This window comes from Coregonus clupeaformis, chromosome 26, assembly GCF_020615455.1.
Source record: "Coregonus clupeaformis isolate EN_2021a chromosome 26, ASM2061545v1, whole genome shotgun sequence".
NCBI classification, from domain to species: Eukaryota; Metazoa; Chordata; class Actinopteri; order Salmoniformes; family Salmonidae; genus Coregonus; species Coregonus clupeaformis.
In genome coordinates, this window is record NC_059217.1 from 37,982,181 (window position 1) to 38,004,039 (window position 21,859).

Here is a 21,859-nt window from a genome sequence, read left to right on the forward strand (position 1 = left end):
TTACGAACAAAGCATTATTACCTGCCTTTGGTATCTTCCAGGTATGGGCAGAGCTATCTGGCAAAGTTATGAAAGTCTCAGATTAAGAATCAGTTTGGGCCAGTGTTATCTTCTTGGTATCTGGTGAGGTAGCCTTTCTGGGCTTTTATACTGCACAAGTTTTGATGGGTTCATTGTCATTATTTAAAGCAGCTGTCAATGTAGCTTTGATTTAAGTTAATATACTTAATTTTGTTTTACAATGTTTTTGTATTTCTGTCTTTGGGAGCCTTGCAAGCAAATACACAACTTGCCAAGAATCCTTCCACTCTACCACGACTCCTTCCACTCTACCAAGACTCCTTCCACTCTACCACGACTCCTTCCACTCTACCAAGACTCCTTCCACTCTACCACGACTCCTTCCACTCTACCAATACTCCTTCCATGACTCCTTCCACTCTACCAACACCTTCCAGCCTCCAGTGCCATCCTTTCAAGACTGGTCTCTTTCTTACACTACTATCCAACCTTCACACATCTGTTTTATGTGTCACTTTTGCAGCGTGTCTTTTTGAGAAATATCTTTGGTGGTTCTCTGAAGAACTGTTTGACATCTTTGACCAAGTCTTGTGGAGATGTGCCATAAGTGTTTATTAGGCTAGTTGTGCAAGTATGGTGATGAGGTGGCATGCATAAATAACACATTCTCAGACTCAACTGCTGGGGTTTTCTCAGGTAATTTCACAGCCCTCCGCCACACACACGAGAGGGACTGATGTCGAGCTAACGGATAATTAGCTCAGTGAAAAGTTCTCTGATGAGGCTGATGCTGGGAGATTGATCTTCACGGTTAGTTGACTTTCTCCGGCTCATTGCAGTCTTCCTCCCCAAACAATTAGCATCCAATTGAGGGAGATGTAGGCGGTGAGAAGCCCACTGTTTATGCATGGACTATGTGCTGCACTGACATATAGTTCTGAAGAAAGGCATTCTTTTTGCTATGTTCAGTCATTTTAAGAAAATAAACATACAAGATCAATGTCAAAGTTTATTATAATACTAGTGGTTTTGTAAGGCAATTACCAAGAAAATGGGCATGTAGGCTACTTGATAGCATTGGACAGAAACTTCTAATCTAGATCATGTTTATACTATCATGTATTAGATGAAGGTGGTAGGTGGCATTAGACTTGTGATCTGACCTGTTACACGCTGCCCCTTGGTAAACGTAATTGAAATTAAATTCTCTCTGGCAGTAGACTTTTGCCATGCCATAGCTCCACCTTGTGGCAGTCTGTAATTGTCTCCCTTTCATATCATCAAACACAAAATCCATACAACACAAATCAGTTATTTAATAATTTTTTTTATTTTCAGTGTTTTATAAAAATACTGGACTTTGCCAGCATCTACTCCATTGGCTATAATGTGATTTTCCCAGAGAATAAGACTAGTAAGTCTATTTATAGAACGTCCATACGAAAATGTATTTTGGGAGAAAGAAAAATAATTCTACCCACTGCTACCCCAGATCCTCCCAACTGAATAAAAGGTCATGGATTCTATTCCCACCTTTAAGATTAATGCCTCAGGTAAAAAATCAAAAAAAATATGCAAAAAGGGCCTCTACGGCAGGCTCCTAGTGAGCCATTAGTATCTCTTACGACTCTTTCTATATAAAGTAATGCATATACATTTCTCTTTTACAATAAATTAGTACAGGCACATTCACCCATGGTCATGGTCCCTGTAACACAGTCAAAACCATTGTGTACGAAGACAACGTTTTGCAGGTTGTTATTCACTGATCACACAAGGCAAAAAAAATTATAATGTATGACAATCTGGGCAGCTGATTTTTGGTTGTGTGTGAATGATGCACATTCAGCTTTTTAAACACTGAAAGCATCTGATGTATACAAGTATAAAGATTTATATAAATATGTACACAAAAAAAAACACACCAAGTCCCGTAAAAACATTCTTGTATTTAAAAACACATTAATGCCAAGAGAAGCTTTTCCATAAACTTCGATAACTTAAGAAACCGTAAAAAAAAAGTAGCTGAAATAAAAAAAACTAAAATAAATGTTCAATCAATACAGTATATATTTTTCCCTGGTTGAGTCTGTTGTAGCCTAGACTTGCACAGGTTGTAGCACCAGCAAATACTTAATATGCACCATAGTGCTGCCATGAATCACCCCTGCAGTATCAATAGCAAAAGTGAACACGCAGTACCAATAATAACTGAAAACAGAATAAATTAGTGTCAGGCCTTGTGCAGGTATTTACAGGGTTAAATCCAGGGCTGCTGCAGAGAGGAGATGGGAGTGAAGGTTGCAGCAGTCTTGCAGCACATTACAAGACAGAGACTCAACTCCGGCACATTCATCACATTAGACCAGTGATTTTCACAAGTCGGTCCTCGGACTCCGTATGAAGGTTTTTGCAGCCGCAAACCCAATTGCTTGAGTCCAGTTGCATAGCTCATTGATTCATTTGAATGTCGCAAGCTACAGTATTTAGAATGGAATAGATTAAAATGGAGCATACGCAGCGTGGCGTCATTCCCAAACCGTTTACCCATGAGCAGCTCAGTGAGGCGGAATGAAAACCTGCACCAAGAGACCGTTGGGCTGCTCCTCCACTAGAGGAGACCGTAAACACAATGAGGGGTGTGTATGAGAGGGGAATACCAGGGCTGCTGTGGAATATCAAGGAAAAATAGTTAAGGAAGGACTCTCCCTAGAGATGAGGGGGGTGTATGACCAGATTCAGTCCACGTGGCAGGGCTCGCTGCTAAGCCCGTCCCCGACCTGGCTCAGGTGGCTCGTGGCGCGCTTGAAGGCGGTCTGTACGGCTTTACGGACGCCAGAGGAGCGGCCCTCCATCAGTTTGATCTTGTCCACGGTCTTATTGACACCAAAGGGAACCATCTTGGATCTAGGAAGCCATTGCCTGTCAAATAAAGTGACGTAGCGTTTGCATTATGCTACATCATCATATTACCTCTGACTACCATTGGAAATCAAGAAAACCTGAACCTGGGCACTTAAACTTGAAAATAAACTGTTGGCCAAGTTAGGAGATTATACAAATGGCGAACCATAGAGGGGGAGCGTCATCTCACCAGCTGTGCTTGTTGTCGAAGAAGTGGACGAGGAAGAGTTTCTCTTCGGACCTGTACTGCATCAGCTCTCCGACCCTGAGCACGTCCAGAGGGGGCAGGGAGACCCCGATGTGGTGACACCCCGCCCTCTGCATCTTGGGGTCTATGATCTGGGAGGGAGGGACGGAAGGAGAGAGAAGTGATTGACTCTAGTGGTCTGAAAACAAGAGGACGCAGTGAATCCTGGTGATGAAGCAGAGGTTCAGACCGGTGGACAGGAACTGACATTAAAACAATTACACTGACAACACACTACCACACACGGATGCCATGCTACCCGAGTCACCCGGAAAGCTCTAAGCAATCTGTGTTACTCCTCCTCAGTGACTCCTAACACACATTCCATCCACAACACATTGGAACTGAGCAGCTAGCTGCAGGGCGTGCACAAACACCAGCTACACCACTTACGATGAGACGAATGGATGGGAAATGGAGACATATAGATGGCCAGTCTCTGGGACACATGCTCTCACTCACCAAGGCGGGGTAGGAGGGATATCCACTACATTTTGCCCAAACTAGTTTAAGGGGTTCAGCACTAGCGGACATCCAAATATTTCCGTTGCCAACTTCTACGGAAGCAGGAATAACGACAAGCAAGTTATGGGGTGTTCACTGCAAACAGACAAGAATACTACTCTAAAAGCCATGCTCACACTGATAGGGAAAGACAACACCAGCACACAAAACACAAGAATGTACTTTCACACACAGGGAAATATTACAGGGCATCAAAACAGTGAAATACAGTGTTAGTCGTATGAATTATGAAATAACACAAGGTCGATGTAGAGGGTAACCATTCCGCAGTTTGCGACCGAGAGGAGAAGACGACCGAAAACTGATGAATTATGTAGAGGAAGTGGGATTGATTAGTCTGGACAGGATGACAGGGAGACCATTGCTGCCTTGGGGCATGTCAGCTCAGGCCACTGGGACATAAAAGAATCCCAACCATAACCATGGCCCCAGTGCGCTGAGAGTCTCAGCTGTCTGCTGTCAAACAAACTCATGTTCCGTGCTCAGATGCAGTCTTACCAAGAACACACACATGCTGGCAAACACACATTCCTGTCTAAATAAATAAATATATATACAGTGAGGGAAAAAAGTATTTGATCCCCTGCTGATTTTGTACGTTTGCCCACTGACAAAGACATGATCAGTCTATAATTTTAATGGTAGGTTTATTTGAACAGTGAGAGACAGAATAACAACAAAAAAATCCAAAAAACGCATGTCAAAAATGTTATAAATTGATTTGCATTTTAATGAGGGAAATTAGTATTTGACCCCCTCTCAATCAGAAAGATTTCTGGCTCCCAGGTGTCTTTTATACAGGTAACGAGCTGAGATTAGGCGCACACTCTTAAAGGGAGTGCTCCTAATCTCAGTTTGTTACCTGTATAAAAAGACACCTGTCCACAGAAGCAATAAATCAAATCAGATTCCAAACTCTCCACCATGGCCAAGACCAAAGAGCTCTCCAAGGATGTCAGGGACAAGATTGTAGACCTACACTAGGCTGGAATGGGCTACAAGACCATTGCCAAGCAGCTTGGTGAGAAGGTGACAACAGTTGGTGCGATTATTCGCAAATGGAAGAAACACAAAAGATCTGTCAATCTCCCTCGGCCTGGGGCTCCATGCAAGATCTCACCTCGTGGAGTTGCAATGATCATGAGAATGGTGAGGAATCAGCCCAGAACTACACGGGAGGATCTTGTCAATGATCTCAAGGCAGCTGGGACCATAGTCACCAAGAAAACAATTGGTAACACACTACGCCGTGAAGGATTGAAATCCTGCAGTGCACGCAAGTTCCCCCTGCTCAAGAAAGCACATATACAGGCCCATCTGAAGTTTGCCAGTGAACATCTGAATGATTCAGAGGAGAACTGGGTGAAAGCGTTGTGGTCAGATGAGACCAAAATCGAGCTCTTTGGCATCAACTCAACTCGCCGTGCTTTGCGGAGGAGGAATGCTGCCTATGACCCCAAGAACACCTTCCCCACCGTCAAACATGGAGGTGGAAACATTATGCTTTGGGGGTGTTTTTCTGCTAAGGGGACAGGACAACTTCACCGCATCAAAGGGACGATGGATGGGGCCATGTACCATCAAATCTTGGGTGAGAACCTCCTTCCCTCAGCCAGGGCATTGAAAATGGGTCGTGGATGGGTATTCCAGCATGACAATGACCCAAAACACACGGCCAAGGCAACAAAGGAGTGGCTCAAGAAGAAGCACATTAAGGTCCTGGAGTGGCCTAGCCAGTCTCCAGACCTTAATCCCTTAGAAAATCTGTAGAGGGAGCTGAAGGTTCGAGTTGCCAAACGTCAGCCTCGAAACCTTAATGACTTGGAGAAGATCTGCAAAGAGGAGTGGGACAAAATCCCTCCTGAGATGTGTGCAAACCTGGTGGACAACTACAATAAACGTCTGACCTCTGTGATTGCCAACAAGGGTTTTGCCACCAAGTACTAAGTCATGTTTTGCAGAGGGGTCAAATACTTATTTCCCTCATTAAAATGCAAATCAATTCATAACTTTTTTGACATGCGTTTTTCTGGATTTGTTTGTTGTTATTCTGTCTCTCACTGTTCAAATAAATCTACCATTAAAATTACAGACTGATCATTTTTTTGTCAGTGGGCAAACGTACAAAATCAGCAGGGGATCAAATACTTTTTTCCTCACTGTATGTGTGTGTATATATATATATATATATATATATATATATATATATATATATATATATATATATATATATATATATATATATATATATATATAAGTGATGTCACGAGAGGCTGTGTCCTGGAGGGACGTTACATCCCCTGAGATGGCTGCAAACCCAGACAGCTATGGCTCCATCTGCTGGTATGGTCGGGAACTCCACCCCTCTATGGCCAATCTTCCCACGCAGCTGAAACAAATGAGGAGCTGATGAGCTGAAGGTTTGGGAAGGGAAGAGACACAGTCTCCAACCTGGGCTCTCTGGAGGACAAGAGTGCTGCACGTCCACTTCCATGATTAATATAAGGATTTGGAGATACTTACCTTTGGGAAATACTCACCTTTGGATATATGCACCTGTGGAAATACGTGAGAGACATTTGGAAGGACTTTTTGCTGGGTTGGCCACTAGCTGCAACGTGGACTACAGTAAGGCTGGGGAAAAGTTATCTGAGCGAGTGAGAATTATGACTTTGGATGTGGAAGAGACATCCCTGAACTGTTAACCCTTAAAGAGCCACAAGAGAACAGAATTTTGTTATATTTGCGTTAATTTCCCAAGACCTATAATAAAATCCTTGTTTTGTTTGAACCTTGTCTCCTTGCACTACTTGAGCAATCCCGCTGAAAGCTGTGTAGCCTCTCGTGACGTCACAATATATATATATATACACATATATACACACACACACACACACACACTCAGCAACAAAAAGATAATTTGTAAAAATCCAAATAACTTCACAGATCTTCATTGTAAAGGGTTTAAACACTGTTTCCTATGCTTGTTCAATGAACCATAAACAATTAATGAACATGCACCTGTGGAAGGATCGTTAAGACACTAACAGCTTACAGACAGTAGGCAATTAAGGTCACAGTTATGAAAACTTAGGACACTAGAGGCCTTTCTACTGTCTGAAAAACACCAAAAGAAAGATGCCCAGGGTCCATGCTCATCTGCGTGAACGTGCCTTAGGCATGCTGCAAGGAGGCATGAGGACTGCAGATGTGGCAAGGGCAATTAATTGCAATGTCCGTACTGTGAGATGCCACTACAGGGAGACAGGACGGACAGCTGATCGTCCTTGCAGTGGCAGACCATGTGTAACAACACCTGCACAGGATCGGTACATCCGAACATCACACCATCGGGACAGGTACAGGATGGCAACAACAACTGCCCAAGTTAAACCAGGAACGCACAATCCCTCCATCAGTGCACTGACTGTCCGCAATAGGCCAAGAGAGGCTGGACTGAGGGCTTGTAGGCCTGTTGAAAGGCAGGTCCTCACCAGACATCACCGGCTATGGGCACAAACCCACCGTCGCTGGCCCAGACAGGACTGGCAAAAAGTGCTCTTCACTGACGAGTCGCGGTTTTGTCTCACCAGGGGTGATGGTCGGATTCGTGTTTATCGTCGAAGGAATGAGCGTTATACTGAGGCCTGTACTCTGGAGCAGGATCGAGTTGGAGGTGGAGGGTCCGTCATGGTCTGGGGCGGTGTGTCACAGCATCATCGGACTGAGCTTGTTGTCATTGCAGGCAATCTCAACGCTATGCATTACAGGGAAGACATCCTCCTCCCTCATGTGGTACCCTTCCTGCAGGCTCATCCTGACATGACAATGCCACTAGCCATACTGCTCGTGATTTCCTGCAAGACAGGAATGTCAGTGTTTTGCCATGGCCAGTGAAGAGCCCGGATCTCAATCCCATTGAGCACGTCTGGGACCTGTTGGATCGGAGGGTGAGAGCTAGGGCCATTCCCCCCAGAAAAGTCTGGGAACTTGCAGGTGCCTTGGTGGAAGAGCGGAGTAACATCTCACAGCAAGAACTGGCAAATCTGGTGTAGTCCATGAGGAGGAGATGCACTGCAGTACTTAATGCAGCTGGTGGCCACACCAGATACTGACTGTTACTTTTGACCCCCCCCCCTCCTTTGTTCAGGGACACATTATTCAATTTCTGTTAGTCACATGTCTGTGGAACTTGTTCAGTTAATGTCTCAGTTGTTGAATCTTGTTATGTTCATACAAATATTTACACATGTTAAGTTTGCTGAAAATAAACACAGTTCACAGTGAGAGGACGTTTCTTTTTTTGCTGAGTTTATATACTACAAATCTTAGAACTTGTTTACCAGTCAGGCCAAGTCAGGACAAAAAAAAAGCCCCTCTACTTAGCCTGGGTACCAGTCTGTTGTGCTAACATTCCAATCCTTGCCACTCCTTGTCATGCTAAACAAATGTTTGGCATATGACAAGGAGTACATATAGTGGAATGTTAGCACAAAACAGGTCTGGATTTCAGGCTACCCTCTACTTGCCTAAGCTGAGACTTGCGGTTCATTGGAAGCTAATTCATGCACAGGATTCCTTGATGTTTACTGGCCAATACATTTTTGGAAAAATGGTAGAATTCCAAATTACTCTCAGAATAAAACTACAAATAAACTAATACGAATAAGCTTTTGGTGACAGGGCAATGGCAGAGGACTTTGTTAGCTATTCCAGAAAGAAATGTTAGACCGCTACCACAAAAATGGATACATGCATCATTCATAATGTAAATCCCTCCTGGCCTTTATCTCCTGGAAGTGTGTTTGTGCTAAGAACCAGTGTCTCACCTGCTGCAATCTTAGAGGCTTTGGTGAAGTCCCCATTTTCGATACAGGTGATGAGTGCGTTTTTGTCGTCCACTGTGCTCCTACGTGCCATGGATGGCCTTCCTTTCCCACTTTTCGGCACACTGACCGTGCTGCAGGAGACAAAGGGAAACAGGGGAAGCTAATGTGCCAGTAGTGGAGTGCAACATCCTGCCTTCTACCACAAATGGCTCTTAGAGCATACGCTGGATATAAATGCTAACATGGCACTGTGATGTAGGCGCACTGCTAATCCTGTACCTGGTGTTACACAGTAGAGTGCTGCCGGCAGAGAGAGGCTGAATTATTACTAATGTGCTGAGGTGTCAACAAGCATACCTGGTCGTACACAGCACGCTGCCGCTAGGGGAGATGCTGGACTCAGAGGTGCAGCGCCTGCGAGGCTCCAGTGGCCTAATGGGACTGGCTTCACACTCCGGCTCGACGACAAAGCCGTTAGCTAGTCCTGGAGACAAGAAAAAACTAATGGTCTACACACAATCTTGCATCTCCAATACGACAACATTTTGCATGCAAAAAACGTGATATTTTGATTTTACACTGGGCTTTACCTGTGTCAAGGCGCTTGATGGGGGATTCCTCCTCATCCTGGTCACAGTCTCCACAGGCACTGTGGGTCCTCTTCCTGGGTAGGAGGAGAGTCTCCAAGCGAGGAATGACCACAGAGAGGAAGGTTTTAGTGCCCAGCAGCGGGGAGCCGAGCGGGTGCTCAGCTGTCCTTGGGGGTTTCTGCGGGCTGGCATTCTTGGACTTGCGAAAGAGCACGTTGGTTCGCCTGTTGCCCGTGCTAGAGGGCTCTGCGAGCGTGGAGGTGGCCACGACACTGAGGTGACTGTCGGGGACCAGCGGGTTAGAGATGTGCCCGTTGAGAGTTTCCCGGGGTACTGAGGTAGCGGTCTTGACACCGTTGCACTTGGAGGTCTTCTGGCTCTTGTCCGCATTGGATTTGATGGGCTTGAGCATGGGAGGTTCTGAATGACTGTCTGAGTTGACAAGTGGCGGCGACAAGTTCAACGGCTCTAGTTTCGGTGGGGGCAAAGACTCGCCTCCTATACAATCAAAACAAAATCACAGTAGGAAATGAAAACATCCTGACTTGTGGAATAGACAAGCATTAGCTAATAGCCTACAGTTCATCAAATAAGACATCAAAGCAAGGAGAAAGCATTATTTAACCAATTTTTTGCTTTTAGACCACCTGGTACGTACCATCTTCCTGTGTGCTGTGTCGAATGGGGGGCAGTGGTTTCTCCTCAGTCTCTGCTGGTTTCGGTTCAGAGGGGGTGGTAGCGGGGCGTCGCATCTTTAGGTTTATTGAGCTGCGAACATCTGTGATGGTCTTTTTGAGCAGCTTCAGTCGCTTGCTGCGAGATGGACTGGACTTCATGGCACTGCTCATGTCCAGCTTCTCCAGCAGCTCTTTCAGTTGCTCTTCCAAAGACATGTGCTGCCGGTTGGCTGGGTTTAGTATCCGGTCCACTGCAAGACACACAAACAACAACTTGATTGGCTGAGCTCAGCTGTGGCCCCATTCCGAAATGCTACAGTACCATAAATCAATAGTTGGATTCAGCAAAGGGTCTTTACTTGATTTGGCTGTGGACAGATTAATATAGAAGTAAACATATGTAGACCATGTTCTTACCATCGTCCCAGGAGAAAGGGGGAGGAGCCTCCACCTTGGGCTGCTCAGGAAGGTGCATCCCGCTGGCAAAGTCAAAGCCGAGTCGCTCAGCCTCCCGACGAGTCTTCCGGAGGATGGCCCCGCCTCGGTCTTGCAGACGCAGAGCGGCTTTATGGAAGAACGTGTCCTTGGCGTTGTACTTCATGCAGTTGAATATGATCTGGTCGAAGTCAGCCTCAAACTCCTCCAGGCTCTTGTAGCCGTGGGCATCAATGCGCTTCCTCATGGTGGAGAAGTCCATTGGCTTCTTGATGTGGTCCAAGTAGTCAGGCACCTGAGAGGGATGGGGAGATGGCAAACAAAACATGATGCTGAAAGAAAGGGTACCCAAAGAATGAAATAGAAATATATAGGCATTTTTTTTTCAATTTGTGAAAGTAACATTCTATTGTGGGGTGTGGGGGACCTTACCTCTTTAACGCTGACAGGCTGGGCAAAGATCTTGGCTGCATCCTTCTCCTGAAGCTGGTCCAGTACGGCTCGAAGTAGAATGTTTAAAGGTGTGAGCTGTACCTCCAGAACGGACTGTTGGAGCTTCATCTGAATGGGGACAGGACAGAACACAAAGCTGTAGCAGTATACTAATATTTACTAAGGCTTCCAAAAACCAATCCTAAAACCGTTTTAACAACACAAGCTAGGTTTCCATCCAACTGGCGACAGATTTCCATGCAAATATTCAAAAATATGCATAAAGAAAATATGCGAATTTTCCCACCAGTGGTGTGTTTCCACCAAACGGACTTGTTGAGGATAATAATCAGCGTGTGATGATGTAGTGCACACAAAATGTATGTTTTCATGTGCCAAATACAAATCTAAAGTTCAATGTGTTTCCATCGCATTTAACTCTACCGATAGTTGTCACAAAAACTGTTGCGTTATATAGCAAATGTGCCTTCTCTGGTTTTGGCACGTGCGCTCTAGCCAAGAGCTCGCCGATACAGTGCAGGAAGGCTGTGCGGGTAGGCTAGTCTACATAATGAGATTAGAATGGATATGAGCAAGAATAATTTTTATTTGTCAAACAGCAGTCAAGCATCAATCATTATGTCACCAGAATAAGACCCTCGATATTTATTGGAAAGGAGCATCAAGAGCACTGTGCACTTTCACCACCCTGTGAATTTCATCGTAACTTATTTCATCTGTAGCCTAGTAAACTGCATGGTTTCTCAAGTTGTAGTGGGAGAACCACACACCATAGTATCGCGTGACTCCAAGTTTACTTCGATATGATGGTTTTTATATCAATATTTGTACATAAAAAGGCGTTTCCACCGCCATTTCTCACATAATTTTACAGACAAAAAGATCCCACCATGTCGAACGAACAAATTATCTGTCTGTATTTATAACATTGTACTGAAACCTGTTTCCATCACAGCTGTCGTGAATTTTACTTGATTTTATGCAGTATGACTTTACTCGCATAAAATCTGTAGATTGAAACATGGTCACAGATTCTTTCGAAAGGAGAGGAAATTATTTTTACCACATTTTACTTATAGGAGGGCTCACACAACTATCCATTGATATGATGTCACAAACATTCTTATTTCACTACCGTGGAAACTAAGAAAACCAATTCTCTGTACCTCCTCTCTCTTTAGCTTCTCCCTCTTCCTGATCAGTTCTAGCAATAGGCGAGCTCGCTCCAGGTCTTGGCGTAGGCGGTGCCATTCCTTTAGCTGCTCCTTCATCGCTTGATTATCCTCCACCCTGCTGTCCTGTAACATCAGAGTTCAAAAAGGCATTTTAATGTACCGTACATTCACAAGACATCAATCTCAGGTAATGGGGGCAGAAAATGACAAGGAGCTACCTTCTATGCACACTGGCTGTGAGCCATTTTTAATATGGCTCTGACTAAAATAAACTAGGCTAATTTTAATTACATTTCTTCTCTTTTTTTATAGTCTATACTGAAATGAATAAATGGCCCATCTCAATTTATATATGTATTATATTATGTAGTGTCATGTATATTATGCATTTTATTTGTTGTGTTTGGTTTCCTGTTTGGACCCTAATAAAATACTACTATAATCTAAAGACGTTTGAGAAAAAGGCCTAGACACAGGAAACTTCTCATCTTTATCAAATCAATTATTAGCCTGCTTTATTTTTGATTTTCGAGCATCTGAGAAAGGTTTTAAAACACAAGAAATGTCATGAAAGTTAATGAACAATTAGACTGACCACTGGACTGACCAGCTGCTCTGGTTTGGGGGACTGGGGGTTGGCCTGTAGCCGCCTGATCAGTGGAACGCCGTTCCTCGACTGTCTCTTCTGCATCCAGTAGCTCAGGACCCGCTCCACAAACGCCTTCTTCTTCTGGACAGACACTTGATTGAGGATCGTGTCGAAACTGAGGGGGGGGAGGGTATGTATGTTAGCATTGGTCAGACGCAGGATTATTCTTTTGAATGCCTATTTCACCCATCAATTGGGAGGTTTGTAATTTAGGAAAATATTTAGAAACATTTGGTTGGTAGACAAATGAAGTAAAAATAATATGCCTACCTGCTGGGGGTTATACTAGGCCCAGGCGCAGCGGGAGCTTCTTCCTTTACCTCAGGCACCACCACTACTGTCTTATTCTTCTTCAGCCACCCTTTTAACCTCCTCCTCCCTCTTTTGTCACCCCTCTTGTGACAGACACCGTTTTTAGCATGGCCTTCCTCGTAGATGGCGAGGGGTCTCCAGGTGCACCCTTTAGGAGTGTGAGCGGAGCAGAAGGCTGTCTTCTTCACAGAGAAAGTGGGCGAACCGGTCTCTGTGAATTCCTTGACAGGCTCCATTTTCATGTAGAGGCCGGCCTTTTGGGCACAGCTGACGTGGAAGGCTGTGTAACAGTTAACCTTGTGACACTGGATGCAGGCCCCGGCACCCTTCTCCTTGCAGAGATAGCAGGTGAGCTTCCAGCGGGCGGGCGGAATATTGCTGACGCCGTCGATGGGCTCGATGAAGACCGTGTCAGAGAAGCCCACCTCTGGCACCCACAGGGCACACACCACGTGGCCCCAGCGGTCGTCATCAGTCTTCTTCAGGGCGCCGCCCTTGTTCGGGCAGAAGACACACTCAGCGGGCCGTGAGGGGCACTGGAGGCAGTGGCGACACAGCCACTGGCCCTCTGGGATGTAGGGAACACCGTAGCACTCCTGGTGCACGGCCATGTTGCAGGAGTCACAGAAGAGGATGACATTGCTGTCCTGGCCATCTCCGTCCATGCAGATGCAGCAGACAGCGTCCTCGTCGATGAGGGACTGGGGGTCACTCCGACCCTGGCTGTCAAAGAAGGACTCCTTCTCAAAGCGGTCCATAAGGAACTCAAAGAGGTTCTGGGACACCTGGCTGACGCCCTCACTTTTCCTCTTGTCGTTGAGCAGATCCAGCCAGGCGTAATCCTCCTCATCCATGTCGTATTCCACCTCCTCATCCAGCTCTTCAGCAGTCTTCTCACAAAACTTATAATAGATGGAGGGCCTCCGAGACACCGCGGGAAGGTTGTACTCCACAGTGCGAAACTTGGGTTCCAAGAGGGCACTCCCTTGCGGGGCAGCTCCGTGCGTGGTGGTGAGGGCAGTGCTCCTCTTCTGCTGGTTGTCTTTGAGCCTCACCGAGCGCACCAGGACTAGCTGGGGCTTCTCGTTGTTCTCCTTGTTGCTGTTGCACTCCATGATCTCTTGGGCCGTGGGGTCATCGTCGGTGATGACGTCCAACTTATCATATATGCTGATCCTGTGCACGCGGCCATCTATCTCCAGGTCCACCATGCGCTGGGCCTGGGCGTAGGTCAGGGTCTCCTTGTTCGGTGAAGGTTTGATGGGCGAGGAGGGCCTCTGGGGCGTGGACATGCGATTATGATGCCGCACTTTTTTCTTCATCTTGAAGACCTAAAGAAACTGCAACAAAAAAACGATTTGATTGAAATTTCACCTAGGCCAATACCAACCAAGATTGTAATAAATCATTATCCAGCCACAATTTCCCTTTCTCAGTTTCAGTTAAGTCTACTATTCTGATGAGTGGACATAAAATAAGGCTCTTCATTAACAAGACTAGGCCTAGTCTCGAATGTGGCGATGCTTCCATTGTGCAGCATAGCTAGTCCCGAATGTGGTGATGCTTTCCAAAATGTAAATGTAAAGCACGGGGGGCCAGTATGAAAAATGTATGCACTCACTAACTGTAAGTCGCTCTGGATAAGAGCGTCTGCTAAATGACTAAAATGTCAAACAAAAATGTGAAACGTCTGGGGGGGCCCGAGGAGAGGGTTGGGAAACCCTGGTGTACAGCATAACCATGTACATTTACATAGATGAAGAAAAAACTAAATGTCCCTTGTCTGTCATGAATGCTGAATAAAATTATTTGAACTTACTCTGACGATTGATTGTCCGTGGGGTTGGTCCTTCAGCTGGTCGAAATTTTTGACAAAATATCCACAGGGAAGTATTATTAAACCGACTAACGTTACAACATGTAGCTCAGTTGGTAGAGCATGGCGCTTGCAACGCCAGGGTTGTGGGTTCGATTCCCACGGGGAGCCAGTATGAAAAATTTATGCACTCACTAACTGTAAGTCGCTCTGGATAAGAGCGTCTGCTAAATGACTAAAATGTAAACATGTGGGTCTCTGTATGCGGAAATAAAGATGTTTGCTCATGACCTAAGGCACGTGCACAAGACGGAAGTACATACAAGTGATGCATCCATACTAACCCAAGTCTTGCAGGTGTTTACATGGTTTTTCGTTTGTGCCAGAAATTTAAATGGCAGTACCTGCGTAATAAAAAGTCGGGTAAATAATAATTACCTGTGGATATTTTGTCTCAAATTTCGACCAGATGAAGGACCAAACACACAGACAACCGGTACAGTAAGTTCAACCGTAATTGTAGTCAACATTCAGGCTTTTTTGAACACTTGACAAGTTTTTGCGCTTTGTTTCAGACTATACCAATAATTGGTATCACAGTCTAATTAGGCAACCATGTAGCTAGCCTGGCTAGTCAACTGTCAGCGGAAAAGATCTAGCTAGTAATAATAATATAATAATAAAGTAGCTAGCTAATGTTAGTTAACTAGCTTGGCAATGCTAAATTGTGCTAGCTACTTAAACACAACTAGCTAGCTACTTTAACGTAATGGTGCCTTTGCTATTAGGCTAGAAGTTAGTTAACTGGCTAACGTTTGCTAGGCTAATTTAGCGTAAAGTCAGTTTGTGGCCAACTAGCTGGCAAGTTAACTAGATTCAGAGCTAACGCGGTAGCTACCTAACGTTAGCTTCAGAATTTGTTGAACGTTGAGCCAGGCATAAATATAATATATTTATATGAAGCCAGGAGAGGGAAATCCCGTAAAAACACAGCGCCAGCGATATCACTTACCAAAGAGTTAGCTAGCTAGGACAGTTCGTTCACAATACGCCAAGAGGGAAATATGACGTCGGACTAAACAAGAATCCGAGTCGATTCGTTAAAGTTATTATTTTCCCCACTAGCATGTAGAATCCATTTGTATAAATGCTTTTAGGTCTGTCTGAAATGCATGTGTGTGTGCAAAGGAAATGTGTCTATACCTACCTTTGTATTTTCAGTAATTCCGCTTTTGAAAACAGCAGCGCTTGCAAGCAATGGCGCCGAAGTGGCCTGCGCAGAGCAGCAGCAGTAAATCCACACACAATCCTCTCATCCAACGGGCACCGCTCGAGCAGCTTTGAATTATAAATTTGAAAGATACCAAGAGGTATCCAAGACGACTGTCTAAATTCCAAATTCGATTCTATTTTAAACATAAATATTTTGGAAAAGCCACCAAATACTAGCTAATGTCCTTTTCCAACTGGCTAATAATCAATAGCTAGCAAGCTGCCCCTGGTTTCTTTTCCCAAACAACAATGCGGTTGTGCAATGTGCAGCGGCTCCATAGAGATAGATAGAGGACGCTACTGCACAAAATCCCGCTTTAGCATGGGCAGCGCCTTCTTCTTTAAGTTTTATTGGCGAATCGCAACCAACTGACAGGTGCATACACCCCCACCTACTGTACTGGAGTGTGAGGCCGGTCACGACCTATCTATACCACTATATTCTCTTAACTAACCCGGAATTTCTAATAATATAAAATAATTCCCTACAAACCTCACTACTCACATCACCGCCACGCAAAATACCACCCACTCCCCATTCCCGTCCAACCTCTCTGACCCTGTCAAACAACCTCTCCCTTTCTACATCATACATTTCACAAAATAATAATACATGTTCAACCGTTTCCTCTACCATACATCCATTACACATTCCAGTTCCATGTTTCCCTATCAATTTCAAAGATGAATTAAATCCCGTATGCCATAATCTCATTTTACACAACATAACCTCTTCCCTTCTCTTCTCACTATATAACACTATCTCCTGTACAGATTTACACATATCTGCCCTTACTACTTTTATCCCATTGTCTCTGCCAGCAATCGAACCCATTTTTCAAGAATCAATGTTTTAATTTCCCCTCTACCCAACTGCACCCGAATATCCACAATATTATTTTTCACTGCTCTTATTGCTATTATATCTACTATATAATTTCCATAAACACCTGTATGAGCCGGAATCCAACCGAACTGAATTTCAATACCATTTCTTTGTAACCCTAACAACACCGTCATTATTTTTAACCATAAATCCTCACATTCTGACTTTCCAGATCTTAAACTACACAAAACTGATGCAGAGTCTGAACATATTACTACTCTTCTTGGTTGCACCTCCTCTATCCATTGCAATTCAACAATTATCACAACCATTTCTGTTGATTATACAGATAAATCATTAGTTAGTCTCTTGCATAGATTAACATCAAACTCAGGAGTAAGTATTACCTGCTCCTGTCTTCCCATTCATGGGATCCTTTGAACCATCTGTATACACTGCAAGACAAGTAAAACTGATTACTAATATATTGATCCACTATTGTTCCTACATTATCTTCTTCACCCTACTGTTTAATTTATTCTATCAGGCTAAGATCAACATGTGGTCTTGTATAAAACCACGGTGGCACATTTCCTATTGCCACAGATGGCCCTATACCAATATCTCTGTGCATATTCATCAACCCTTTTTCCAATCTCTGGGCCAAAACCCCTCTTGATATTGTTCATATTCCCAACAGTCTTCCAATACTGTCAATGTATGATGATTTACCGTACTACCCTTCAGTCTTGCCCAGTATGCCAGGGCTAGCTTAACTTTTCTAAGGGATAGTGGCATTTCCCCAGTATCTACTTGTAAAGCCTCAACCTGTGTGGTTTTAAATGCACCATCGCACATCCTGAGTGCCCTCACTTGCATCCTATCAAGGCGCAACAGCAATGTAAAAGCCGCAGAACTACAAAGTACCCATAATCTATGGACGATCTCATCAAAGTACGATAAATATTCAGTAAAAACTGCCACCCAATCATGACCAACTATTGTCCTCATAAGATGTAATCCAAACCAGTCAGGTTTCAGGACTGGTCATTCAACTGAGACTGCTCTTCTCTGTGTCATGGAGGCTCTCCGCACTGCTAAAGCTAACTCTCTCTCCTCTGCTCTTGTCCTTCTAGACCTGTCTGCTGCCTTTGATACTGTGAACCATCAGATCCTCCTCTCCACCCTCTCCGAGCTGGGCATCTCCGGCGCGGCTCACTCCTGGATTGCGTCCTACCTGACCGGTCGCTCCTACCAAGTGGCGTGGCGAGAAGCTGTCTCCGCACCACGTGCTCTCACCACTGGTGTCCCCAGGGCTCAGTTCTAGGCCCTCTCCTTTTCTCCCTATACACCAAGTCACTTGGCTCTGTCATATCCTCACATGGCCTCTCCTATCATTGCTACGCTGACGATACACAACTAATCTTCTCCTTTCCCCCTTCTGATAACCAGGTGGCGAATCGCATCTCTGCATGTCTGGCAGACATATCAGTATGGATGACGGATCACCACCTCAAGCTGAACCCTGGCAAGACGGAGCTGCTCTTCCTCCCGGGAAGGACTGCCCGTTCCATGATCTCGCCATCACGGTTGACAACTCCGTTGTGTCCTCCTCCCAGAGTGCGAAGAGCCTTGGCGTGACCCTGGACAACACCCTGTCGTTCTCCGCTAACATCAAGGCGGTGACCCGATCCTGCAGGTTCATGCTCTACAACATTCGGAGAGTATGACCCTGCCTTACACAGGAAGCGGCACAGGTCCTAATCCAGGCACTTGTCATCTCCCCGTCTGGATTACTGCAACTCGCTGTTGGCTGGGCTCCCTGCCTGTGCCATTAAACCCCTACAACTCATCCAGAATGCCGCAGCCCGTCTGGTGTTCAACCTTCCCAAGTTCTCTCCGTCACCCCCTCCTCCGCACACTCCACTGGCTTCCAGTTGAAGCTCGCATCCGTTACAAGACCATGGTGCTTGCCTATGGAGCAGTGAGGGGAACGGCACCTCCGTACCTTCAGGCTCTGATCAGTCCCTACACCCAAACGAGGGCATTGCGTTCATCCACCTCTGGCCTGCTGGCTCCCTTCCTCTGCGGAAGCATAGTTCCCGCTCAGCCCAGTCAAAACTGTTCGCTGCTCTGGCACCCCAATGGTGGAACAAGCTCCCTCACGACGCCAGGACAGCGGAGTCACTCACCACCTTCCGGAGACATTTGAAACCCCACCTCTTTAAGGAATACCTGGGATAGGATAAAGTAATCCTTCTACCCCCCCAAAAAAAATAAAATAAAATAAAATAAATTTGGAAAGTGGTTATCCCACTGGCTATAGGGTGAATGCACCAATTTGTAAGTCGCTCTGGATAAGAGCGTCTACTAAATGACGTAAATGTGCCCTTGAGCAAGGCACTTAACCCTAATTGCTCCTGTAAGACGCTCTGGATAAGAGCGTCTGCTAAATGACTAAAATGTAAAATGTAAATGTAATACTTTCTTACATTTAGTCTCAATACATGTAATATGATGTCTCCATGTAAGCTTTTCATCAAACCATAGCCCCAAATACTTAAATTCTGTTACCCTTTTCATTCATTCTCCATATAATAGAACCCTGACATCTTCCTTAATCTTTTTGTTAGCGAACAACATATGGCAAGTTTTAGATAATTTATAACCCCCATGATAAGGACCATTCATCTACTGCTACAACAGCACCTTGCATTTTCTCTGTTACATAAGGAATATTCCTTCCCCTTTTCGAAATGGCACCATCATCTGCATATAACGCCGCCCCTATACCCTGTCCAATATCCCCAAAGATATCATCAATCATCAACGTGAATGAGATAGGACTAATAGCACTACCCTGTGGAGTTCAATTTTCCACCTCATATTCTCTTGATAACTATGGGCAGCGCGATTGAGGACTTACCAGTTTGAAGTAGTCAACTTGGTGGGACTTCCTATGTGTTAAGGAAGTACCACATCATATGAGGTTGGTGGCGCCTTAATTGGGGAGGACGGGCTTGTGGTAATGGCTAGACTGGAGTGGTATCAAACCACATGGTTTCCATGTGTTTGATGCCATTCGATTTGCGCCGTTCCAGACATTATTAAGCGCCGTCCTCCCCTCAGCAGGATCACAGGATCTCAGCAGAATCACATAATTCCATCCAGGTCATCAGGAGGGATCAGCCAATTAGTTATACTTGTGAGCAAACATTCCATAACTGCAGGTGGCAGTACATCGCCAACCTTGGCTTTATACCTGTTCAAACAACACACTCCAGGTTTACCAACTCATAGAATGAGTAGAAGAAAATGGACTACTTCAAAATGAAGATGGTCTCAATGGTGCTGTGATCATTAGTTACCACAGCCACAAAGTTATACTCCCCAGCTATTTCTACAATTTCTATTTTTTTTATGTGATTTTAAACCTAACCTTAACCCCACTGCTAACCTTATGCCTAACCATAACCTTAAATTAATACCAAAAAGCACATTTTGGTTTTTATAATTTGTCACGATATAGCCAATTTTGACTTTGTGGCTGTTGTAACTAGTGGAAACCATGGCGCTGCCTATGTTCTCACAGATGCCATATTGGGACAGATAACATGTAGCGCCCTCTAACTATCTCTATGAGCGGCTCTACCAGTTACGGCATGACTTAGTGACGTCCCAGCGAAAATCAGGAAGTTGTGAGGGTGAAGAAAATGGTATGTTCGACATTGCAGCCGACAGTTCAGGCGACTGCCGACTGACTGATCCACAAACCTTGCATCATAAATAACTGCTGGCAATTATATGTAGATCAGTCAGTCACTATTTACCCACAATGCATCATGGATTTGGTGGGGAGTGAGCCAGCAACTGGAGGGAACCCCACTAACCTTTCATCCCTAATGTGATGTGCTTAGGGGTAATACAAAATAAAAATGAACAATGATTTTCTTCAAAAGCCCTCTCTCTGTAGTTTTTGAAACTGAATTGCTTGTTGCAGATATTATCCCCAATAATGTACATCTAAATGTTAGGATGTAGGTCAATAATTTAACTGTCCTCAAACAACAAATCAAACTAAATTGCTTTTTGTCCCCTGTAGTAGATGTCACGCAAACACACAGTTGATACTGGATGTTAGGGCAGGGCGATATATCGAATTAATTCGAATCAATGTTTTAGCGTGATGTTGCAAATGCCTGTACGGCAATAATTAAAGTTTGTATTATTATTATTTATTTTTTATGAGCGTTTGTCTTTTTGGACTCGTCTCCTTCGATCATTCTGTGCTGTGTGCGCTGTGCACCTTCCCACTCGCACACAGACACAAAGCCCCTGCAACAACAAAGACGAAAGATCACTTCTTCCTCTCTGACAACAAGCAGTTTCAACTCGCTATTTGCATTTGATGTTTGGTCCAACAGAATCGGTCGATTACCCTTCTAACGATACCCTTTTTATGTCTCGACAACCAAAATGTAGAATATAGCAGACCCTACTAAAACAGGATTAGCCTATCAATGAACATGATTGTGGAAATTAAGGTAAACAAAAAATATAGATATATATCGTGAATGCCCATAAGTTTGAAAAAAATGGGGATATGATATTTAAGCCATATCGCCGAACAGTGCTGGATGTTCAGTATTTCCTCAGATGCAAAGAATTGTAGAGAATATATTAATTCCCCATGATGGCCACCTTGTGGCGCTATAACCAAATAAAAAGGTATCCATTCTCTATGAAATGAACCACCCCCTTGTAAACTAGGACCAGAGTTGGCATTTATCAAAGAACCAGAACAAGGAATTTTTCCATGTGGACAAATTGACAGATGCTACCTTTAACATAATCTTAACTCCAGTCCACCCTGTGATGATGCATTTTGTGAAATACCTGCTAATTTCACAATGTTCTGTTTCGTCACCAAAGTAATCTAAATGGAATTCATTCAGGTTACTACAAGTTCCTCTGCGCTATTCATAAAAGAAAGATGACACCTGCTCTACAGATATAATGTTCCAATAGAAAAGGAGGTATAGAAAGGGCAAGGAACAACGTGTTCCCTGATTCTGGGACAGAGCACAGGGCTCGTGTGTATATGCTATGGTCTGACTGCCAGTGCCGT

The 21,859-nt window shown here is 44.5% G+C and overlaps 1 protein-coding gene across 3 annotated transcripts; it reads right to left on the minus strand.

Moving 5' to 3' along the window:
* Positions 1-1,332: 1,332 nt before the first annotated feature.
* On the minus strand, positions 1,333-16,159 carry LOC121540536 (bromodomain-containing protein 1). Of its 3 annotated transcripts, XM_041849481.1 has the most exons (13): positions 15,841-16,159; positions 12,776-14,157; positions 12,452-12,620; positions 11,848-11,979; positions 10,661-10,789; positions 10,211-10,523; positions 9,775-10,044; positions 9,117-9,614; positions 8,884-9,010; positions 8,527-8,657; positions 3,635-3,729; positions 3,116-3,264; positions 1,333-2,943 (listed from the first exon to the last, which is right to left on the minus strand). In XM_041849481.1, exons 2-13 carry the CDS (start codon positions 14,137-14,139, stop codon positions 2,760-2,762), a joined length of 3,561 nt encoding a protein of 1,186 aa, XP_041705415.1. In that variant the 5' UTR covers positions 14,140-14,157; positions 15,841-16,159; the 3' UTR covers positions 1,333-2,759. The 3 variants fall into 3 exon arrangements, with proteins under 3 accessions (XP_041705415.1, XP_041705416.1, XP_045063794.1); XM_041849482.1 differs by lacking the exon at positions 3,635-3,729 and having other exon boundaries at positions 2,835-2,943; XM_045207859.1 differs by lacking the exons at positions 1,333-2,943; positions 3,116-3,264; positions 3,635-3,729 and adding an exon at positions 6,046-6,086.
* Positions 16,160-21,859: the final 5,700 nt, after the last annotated feature.

Coding starts and splice junctions, on each gene's coding strand:
- LOC121540536 (XM_041849481.1), bottom strand. CDS start 14,139: ATGAAGAAAAAAGTGCGGCATCATAATCGCATGTCCACGCCCCAGAGG. Junction 9,011..9,116: donor CATCAAGCGCCTTGACACAG/GTAAAGCCCAGT, acceptor TCTTGTCTCCAG/GACTAGCTAACGGCTTTGTC. Junction 3,265..3,634: donor ATCCCTCCTACCCCGCCTTG/GTGAGTGAGAGC, acceptor CCTCCCTCCCAG/ATCATAGACCCCAAGATGCA.